The sequence below is a fragment of the Triticum dicoccoides genome, chromosome 1B (assembly GCF_002162155.2).
Source record: "Triticum dicoccoides isolate Atlit2015 ecotype Zavitan chromosome 1B, WEW_v2.0, whole genome shotgun sequence".
NCBI classification, from domain to species: Eukaryota; Viridiplantae; Streptophyta; class Magnoliopsida; order Poales; family Poaceae; genus Triticum; species Triticum dicoccoides.
In genome coordinates, this window is record NC_041381.1 from 147,509,439 (window position 1) to 147,518,740 (window position 9,302).

At 46.3% G+C, this 9,302-nt stretch overlaps 1 protein-coding gene across 1 annotated transcript; it reads right to left on the reverse strand.

Moving 5' to 3' along the window:
* Positions 1 to 8,056: 8,056 nt before the first annotated feature.
* Positions 8,057 to 8,539, reverse strand: LOC119302919. The gene has a single exon (XM_037579976.1). It carries the CDS (start codon positions 8,510 to 8,512, stop codon positions 8,234 to 8,236), a length of 279 nt encoding a protein of 92 aa, XP_037435873.1. The 5' UTR covers positions 8,513 to 8,539; the 3' UTR covers positions 8,057 to 8,233.
* Positions 8,540 to 9,302: the final 763 nt, after the last annotated feature.

The following is a 9,302-nucleotide window of genomic DNA, read 5'->3' on the forward strand; positions in this document are numbered from 1 at the left end:
TTGAGTGCGACGTTGTTCGAGCGAATGGTTGTGGTGCGACACATTTGAGCAGGTAAATAGCCCAGGGCCACATGGGGTGTTAAATGTGGTTAAATTGGTCGTCAACCAAGCCCGTTTATGTTAGGATATGTGGGTCCAACTTAATTGCTCCTCAAAATAGCTGACTGTGCCCTGCCGCCCGACCGTGCCGGGCCCGCCACTCTGCGCCCTCCCCCCCCTTCTTCTCCGATGGCGGCGGATCTTGCGTTCTCGGTGGCGGCGGCGGAGCCCTCGTTCTCAACAGCGACGGAGCCTTCGTCCTCAAAAAATGGTGAGTGAGAACCCTAGTCCCCCTCCCATTCTTCTCTCGGTCCCGTATATCTCAGCTTGTTTCCTCTGTTTTCACTTGTTGAATCTATAGGTTGTGAGGGGAGCCCGTGGGCATACTGAGATGGAGCCGCCAGATTCAACTTCGAATAGGTAATGCGCCTCTCTCCGATCCAATTTTGCATGCAATTAGGGCCTAGTCTGCTCTTTCTCACGGGCTCAGACTGTCCGCCACTAACAGAGGGGATGCTGCCGCTTGGACCTTCGAATTGACGGTCAATTTCTTTCCATCAAAGGAAAAATTAGTTGATGGTAGCATTCAGAACATTGAGAGAGACACAATTGTTAAATGGGAGGTTGAGTTTACAGAGATTGATCCATAAGTTCTACAGAACATGGGAGATAAGGCAGTGAAGAAATGGGTGGAAAAAATTGGGGAGAATGTTGTTTGGGGTCCAGAGCAAGAAGTATCACTGTTGCGGTTTGATGATTGGAAAGGAGAGTATGTGAGAATGGAAGATGGTGAACAGATTGTTGATGAAATCTATCGGCAAAACGACTGGACAAGCAAACAAGCTATTTTTTTTGCTGAGTTGGTTGATTTGAATATTTTTTCAAAGGTTGGATATGTGCCATCACAATTGGCTGTGCAGATGGTAGATGATGATTGGGCTACACAGAGGCCATTGATTCCCATGTGTACTGAACTTACAGTAATAGCCGAAGAGGGACAGGTGACTGGAACTGAAACTGAAACTGCAGCAACTGTTGATTGGAATGTAGTTGAATTAGATGAGCCTACGGATTTGGTCATTGCACCAATGCGTGACATTGAGATGGCCAAACTTTTTGGCATTCCAGTCGATGACAGAGATAAGCAGGAGAGGGGAGAATCTAGTTTGCCTACTAATGTTGATGAAGATGTAGATGGACAATTGATGGAACAAGCTGCAGATGAAGTAGACGATGCACATGATGATGAGCTGGTGCATGTGTATGACAAAGAAAACCCTGTCATTGAAGTAGGCAAGTTGTTCCCAAGCATGAAGGAGTTTAGGATGAGTTTCAAGACTTATGCAGTGAAACATGAGTTTGATGCCAAGACTGTTTGGACTGATAGAAAGAAGTTTTATGCGAGGTGCAGAGGATTTGATGGTAGTGTCAAACCTTGCAAGTGGTACATATCTGCTAGACTGCAACCTGATGGAAGTACTGTCAGGGTTAACCAAATCCCCAATCAACGTACTTGTATTACAAGTTCACAGAGAGTATCAACCATGACATCACAACTTTGGGTTGCAGAAAAGATCACCCCAATTTTAGCCAAAACACCAAACACTACTGCCAAGAAACTCAAAGTAGACTTGGAAAAGATGTACCCCATTAAACTGAAATATACCACAGTGTGGAAGGCAAAATAAAGGACAATGAAAATTTTATGTGGTGATTGGGCAAATACATTTAGGATTCTTTACAACTTCAAAGCAGAGGTGGAAAAGAGGTCACCTGGTAGTGTTGTGGAGATAGATACAGAGGTATCAGCCAAAGGTGAAGTCAAGTTCTCCAAGTTTTTTATGGCTTTGAAGCCTTGCATAGATGGCTTCAAAGCAGGGTGCCGTCCATATTTGAGCATAGACTCATCATTTTTGACAGGCAAGTGGAATGGTCAGTTGGCAGCATGCAATGCTCTAGATGGACACAACTGGATGTTTCCTATTGTTGTTGGCTTGTTTCAGTCAGAAGCAGAGGCTTCATGGATATGGTTCATGATCCAGTTGAAAAGATGCCTAGGGCCAGTGTCACCTTTGGCTATACACACAGATGCATGTAAGGGGCTTGAAAATTTAGTGAAAAATGTTTTCCCACATGCTGAGCAGGGGGGGGGGTGCTTCGGTCATTTGTGGATGAATTTGATCAAAAAATTTAGAGGAGAAGAATTTGGGCGCATGTGGCCAGCAGCAAGATCTTACACTAGACAGACACACAAATATCATCTTGATAAGATAATGGCAGCATGCGATGAGTTTGGTCCATGGCTGAACACCTACCATTCTTTGTTATGGTACAGGTCAGCATTCAACACTGCCATCAAGTGTGACCACATCAACAACAATTTGGCAGAGAGTTTCAACAACAAGGTGAAGGAGTTAAAAGATTTGCCTGTGCATGACATGGTTGACCAAATCAGGATCATGCTCTTGCGGTTGTGGGAATTGAGAAGAAGGATAGGTGATTGTCTGCAAGGTGATAAGCTTCCAGCAGTGGTACAACAGGTGGTCAATAGGAGCAGAAGTCTTTCACATTTGTTTGTTGAAAAATCTTCACCTTGGGGTGCTGAAGTTAGAGATAACAAAACTGGAAGGAGACATGTTGTTAACACTGAATTACATGATTGCACTTGCCTTGAGTGGCAACACACTGGTAAACCATGTGAGCATGCCATTCTTTTCTTAGCATCCCAACCGAAGATAAACATGCACCCATATCTGCATGAATATTATTCGGTAGCAAGATTCAAAGCTGCATATGCTACTCCAATTCCAGCACTTACAGATCAGTCTCAGTGGCCTGAAGTGGACATTGAATTTTCCATGTGTCCTCCCTTGATGAAAAGAAAGGCTGGCAGGCCTAAACAGAGTAGATTCAAGGCATGGTTTGAGAAAGGTGGGAGTAGTAAGAAGGAAAGAAAGATGAAAAGCCAAAAAAGGCCCAAAAAGGTAACAAAAACAGATGCAAGTTGTGCCAGGAACTTGGGCACAGAGTGGGATCTGTCAAATACCGTTACACTCCTGATAAGTCAAAGTATGTTCTTGTTTATTTGTCTGTGTTTTGATTTGGTTCTTTTTTCCAATTATTATATCTATAACATTTTCTGCACAGGAGGAAGCGAGCAAGTCAGCCCCTTGTTGTTGAACAGTGTTCGCCAACAAAAAAAGCAAGAGTCAATGGCGGTAGAAAGAAGAGAAGTGTGCCTGAGCCTGAGCAGACTGAAGAAAATCCTGCTGCAGTCAACATTCAGACTGAAGAAACTGATGTGGAGGTGCACACCGAAGAAACTGAACTTGAACGTGTCGAGGTTCAGACTGAAGAAACTGAACTTGAGCGTGTCAAGGTTCAGACTGAAGAAACCCATGCTGAGGTACACACCAAAGAAACTGAAACTGGTGTCAACATTGAGATCGAAGACACTAATCACGAGGGTATTGGCGAGGTGTTGAAAAGACCAGTGAAGAAAACCAAGATGATCAGTGAACTTGTGTGTGTAGTAGAACCAAAAATAAGAAGGGCTAAGGCAAAGAAGGGCACACGACGTGGTAGGAAGAAGTAGAACAGAGAACAGTTTGAAAATTTGGGGCATGTAATAATATTTGTAACTTGGTGCGTACTGGTAGTCACTATGTATCCCCATATTTCTATTCGAACTTGTTTGTCTAAACCAGCCAAATAAAATTCAAATTTAAATTTAAATTTGGGCTATTGATGTTTTAGTGCTATCTAAAGTACCTCAACTGAAATATGTTTCCTTGCTGATCATTCCGAGCCCTTTTGGTAAGTTGAACTCATAGTCATGAAAAATGTGTTTCAAATGACCTCCAAAGGTAGGGTAAACGGCCTCATATTTAAGCAAGTTTTTTGGCACCTTGTCTAAATCAGCCAAATAATTTTTCTACACATCTATTCTACCTATATAGTGTAAATCTAAAGTCTCACTATTTATTGAATTAATTTTCTATTATTTTCTTTTATTTTTGAAAAAACAAGGTTTAATAGAAAATTATATATAAAACAAGTTTAAAACATGAAAATGAGAAAAGTAAGTTCAGATCTTTCTTAGTCAATCCAAAATGAAGTTTTGGTGAGGTTTTCACACTTTTCATTTTCAAAACCCCACCTACTCTCGGGTGCCCACTACTCTCTCCCTTGAACTCCATACTACATTGTTTGAGGAATGACAATTTTTGAAGGATTTTTCGTAAAAATGTATGTAAACCATATTTATATTTTTTTTCTCGTTACTATATGACATAATAAGACTATGTGCACAAGTTTTATATTTTTTTGATTTTTTTTGAATTAGTTATGCTCAACCCTAATCACTCAAAACCTCTCAAAACCCCTCAAAACCCCGCACACTACCTGGTCGTCGATCGTTGTGCGTGGACGGTTGAGATCAGGCGCTAGGGTTAGCTACAATGTGCAGCGATCCGCATGAGACGCGCTGATTGGTTGACGCGGTGGGGTTTGGATCAGCCTCTCTCGTTGAAGCATCAGGACCGTTCATTTGAATCCAACGGCAAGAGTTGACGCGGTGCATGGACCAAGCCTACGCAGTGCCCTTTCCATCGTTGCATGCGTGCCCGTGCCTACCCGCAGCATGCATGCCCACCCGCAGGACTGCGCCCGTGCGTTGCATGCATGCCTCGACGTAGCCCTGCTCCGCCACCCCTATCAACGCAGTAACCTGTCGCATGCCTACCATTAGAACCGATGCAGCGTCGCATCAAAGCATGCACCCGACCACAATGCAGCAGCCCGATGAAGACAACCAAAAAGCCAACGCTGCATGGCGTGTTGTGCACGCTGTGCATGGCATGCTCCTCTTTGAGGACGCAATATTGGCATGGGGTATCGATGCAGTACAAATGGTGTGCTGCCCGTTACAAGATGGGCAAAAGAAGGCGTCCATTATTGTCACGTCTCCCATCGACCGAACCTTGCCCTCTAGCCAGGCCCTAGCAAGATGAGCAAATTAATGGGCAATGGCATGCATGCACGGGTGGCACAGACAGGGAACCCGGGGAAGGCGTGTCCCCTTGACCCACGACGGCACAGCCGCGTGCATGAGCCCGTCCCCCTTGACCCGCGACCGGTGGCACAGAAGCGTCGCAGTCCGTTTCCCACGGCCACGCTCATGTACACACTTTCATGGGGTGCCACCAAACGCCGCCCGCCCATTAATTCTAGGGTTTTGACGGGGTGAAACCACGTCGCACTTGGGCTATTTAAGCCGGGCACTATGTCCTCTCCCTCCTCATCCATCATACCCCATCCTCTGCCTCCTCTGCCCTTCTTCTTCCTTCTTCTCCATCAAACCCGACCGAGCCCTCGAGCCACCCTGCCACCATGCAGTACGACGCCCCCACCTACCGCTTCCCCCCAACCGTGCCGGAAAGGCTCTACCCGGCCGGAGTGTATGTAGAGAGAACCCTTAGGGTTTGGGCGATCTCGAGGTGGAGGGGCGTAGGGGAGTTAACGGAGTTCTTCCTTGCGGCCGGCTTCCGCCACCTCCCCTCGCCACGTTCACTAACCCTTTTGATGCTTTCTATCTCCTCGGGCGAGCGTATTGGGTTGGTTGTGAGTTCATAGCTTTCACCACCTACAATATCTTCACCGACTTCCAGAGCATCTTCCCCAACAACGGCGTTATGCACATGCTCCCGTACCCCATCAACAATGGGGAGGAGTGAAGGGCGGCGCCCGGAGGAGCGAGGTGGCGTTGTTCCCTCGGAGGAGGAGGAGAAGAAGAGCCCGAAGAAGAACCCGCGTTTGGTGCCCCCCGATCTATCTAGCTTATCATATTAGTTTTTTTTAAGTAGTAATCGTTATGCTACTATTATTAAGTTGTATTAGTATTTTAAGTTGTAAGGCTATCATGGAGTTGTAAGGCTATCGTGGAACTATGGGTTGCAATCCTTATGCTACTATATATATTATGTGTTTCGTGCTATTATTTGAAGATTGCTATGGGTTGTTCTTGCTTATTATTTGTGTATTGCTATGGGTTGCTACGAGCCCGGGTTGCTACACCTCAATCTCACCACACACACCATCTTCAAAATATTGGCCAAACCATGGACATGCAACTAGGAGCCCCATGCAAACCCACTATGGACATGCAACTAGGAAATGCAAACTAATTTACTTCATGCAACTCATTTAGTTCATGGAACCATAGACATGCATAAAAACAATTAACATTTGATTTTATTGCATCAAAAAAATGGTCCATCACAAAATTTAGTGCAAGAAAAAGGCCAAAGTAAAAATAAGTAACATTTTATTTGCCGAAGTTAGAGATGGGCTGGTGCCGCTACGCGGGCGGGCTGGTGCCCCTACGCGGGCGGGCTGGTCTCTATTTTGGGCATGGCTATTTTCTCAGGGCCCATTTTCCCACGGCCCAACATCTATTCGGCAGCCCAGTTTTGTTTTTTTACTACAAACTGAATTTGGGTGTGTACTCTGTTAACTGAAGAACAAAAACAGAGGAAACAGAGCATGAACACTGAATAGGGCCCCTGAGAATATCATTACAATAATTCAAGCAAGTTTTGCTTCACACGAATTCAAGTTCATCAAACAAATGATCCCTGGCTAACTCAAACTACTGGGCACCCCTGAAACTAGCTGACTAACTAACTGAAACTATAACAAATTCTAGCGATTGATGAACATCAAGTAAAATAAACCCATAGCAATGGCACAACCATAAAATGCTCCCGCCATCATATTTGCTTGCTGCTTCAAATCGATCAGATGCTTTAGTTGCTTGCCGATTTTCTTCAATTCACACTTCAGTTCTGCACTGTGCATCATCGGATCGGCTCTGTCCGCCAAATTGGGGGCTTGTTCCACGGCAAGCCGCCCCCCAAAATTGAGCTCTTGGGTTGGGGTTGATCCCTCCAATTTCAACCTTTTAACATATTCATCGAGCCACTCAAAATGCCCACATTTCTTCAGAACCTGAAAACAGGGGGCCGGCGGCGCATGAATCCTAGATCCACCACCCAGATCCACCGCCCTAATTCGAGGAAAAAAGAAAGAAATCGGGAGAAATTAGACCATAGAATTGGTCAAGAACATAGATCTAACCTGCCCCGGCTGTGGCTTGCTCAAACATTTCACAAACTCGCGCCCATGGTTGCCATTTTCTTCCCTCACACAAGTCAAACGCTTGAGAGGCTCCATGCGCGGCAATCGGGGCGTCTTGTCAACGGTAGTGGACCGTACTGCGTCCATGATTGGCGGGTGGCTGAAGTCGAGCTAGACATCACTCGCCGGCGGCGCGCTTCGTTGCCGGAGCAGAGGAAGAAGAAGGTGGGAAAGGAAAGGGGCAGGGCGAGCAATGGAGAGGGGCGGGCTGGCTCGGGTCGGGGCACGCTGATGAGCACGGGCATGCTTGTGTGGATAAGTTGTGGGTCCCACCCGCATGCGAGTAACTGATGGGTCCCGCGTGTCATAACTCAAATCGCTAACCTCTCGTGTTTTTCATTTCACGGTCAAACAGAGCCATGTCGCATTGGAGCTATTTACACGCTCAAATGTGTCGCATCACAGCCATTCATTCGAACTACATCACACTCCTTCCAATTCGCATGAAAAACGTCGCACATGAGATATTGGCCCGAGACGGACATTTCGGGGTTGATTGGTGCGTTGGGTGCCTCCAGCTCTACCCGGACGTGCATGTCCGTTTTGCCACTCATTATCACACCAAACGGACAGAATCCGAACAAAACAGACGTCTGTTTGGGATCGTGCGGTGGAGTTGGTTTAAGCGGGAGCATCGCGGCCTCTCTGCCAAATGTTGCAGAATTTTTGGATGCCCTCAACCATGAAAGACCTCGACAACAGTAGCAAAATTCTGCATGTTAGGAGTACAATATTTGAGTTACGTTTTCTGAGTGAGACATTTCAGTGAATTCACGTTTAAAAGAAGCTTTCATCCTGAGGTATAATTAAATAACTCATGTTTATTTTTGTTTCCTGGATCCTCTGATCAGCTACTACTGCAATTGTACATAAGACACAGATGTCCATAGCCGACTAACCATTGGTGTGGATGTTTCCCTGGGAGGATGCATTATTATACGCTACACGCGCGTGTCGCTCATAGTATGACGCAGTCGCCAACTTACAATTAAAAGTTCTACGCGATAGACACCGAGAGTAAGCCATCGGGTTTGTCTTTGTCGTCCACTATCACTATGTCCCCTATACGGACGACGCTGACGGCCAGGCTCTCCGCCGGTCCGGAAGTCGCCGGCGAGGTGGCGTGGTCGCCGTGGAGTACCGATGGCCTGGAGACGAGGTTGTGCGGCTGGATCCTCTCCACTTTCCTCACCCGCACCACGCCGTCGACGGGCAGCTCATTACCCGTGCTCGTGCTCGTCGCCACCGTCTTGCTTCTGCCGCCACCGCGGAACATTGCTGGATTAACGTAGATCGATCTCCAGTGAGAAGAGCGTGTGTTATCTTTGAGCTCGGTTGGGTCCTCATTTATAGGCTCCATCCTAGCTAGGAGAAGTGTCTTCTCGTGGGGCTCTGCAGATTAATTCTACACTGTTGTGAGCTAGGGCAATCATTCGATCATGAGCTGCTTTAATTTGGATAGAAAAGCATGTCAATAATGCTTGTAATGTTGATCCCAAATGTTGGGTCGTTGCTGTGCAAAGTGGCTCACTGGGCATCTTCGTAGAGCCTCCCATGTGTATCGTTATTCCGGTCGAATTCGCACCCGATGCCCAAAGAGACAAAGGGAACTCGACCAAATCAAGCTAGCTCTCTTGTCATGCGTACTAGCTCTCTTGTCATGTGGAGTTAGTTGCACAAAACCATCACATTTGAAACAAGGTTTGCAGAAAATCACCTAGACCCTAACTTTGTGAAAAATCACCACGTTTTTGGTAATTTTTTTTGTCAAATACACTGATCTGGTGATTTAGTCCATTTAATCATTTTCTAACAGGTGAGACCGGACTCTAAGAAGCTGACTTGACAAAAAAATTACATACATACCCCTAAATCTAAAAAACAAAAGCAATCAGACCCCTGTGCACAACTGCAAGGAGCGAATTGACCGAAGATGCCGGGATGATGCGCCCTGGCCGGAGCTATCACGCGCAGGAGGAGGGAGGCCGCTTCGCCGGGTGCTCGAGTGAGGGAGGTCGTCCCTTACTGCGCTCGTGGGCAGGGATGGAGGTTGGAAGGAGGGACGG

What these genes read in the sequence shown, in the direction of transcription:
- LOC119302919 (XM_037579976.1), bottom strand. Translation starts at nt 8,512, where the DNA reads ATGTTCCGCGGTGGCGGCAGAAGCAAGACGGTGGCGACGAGCACGAGC.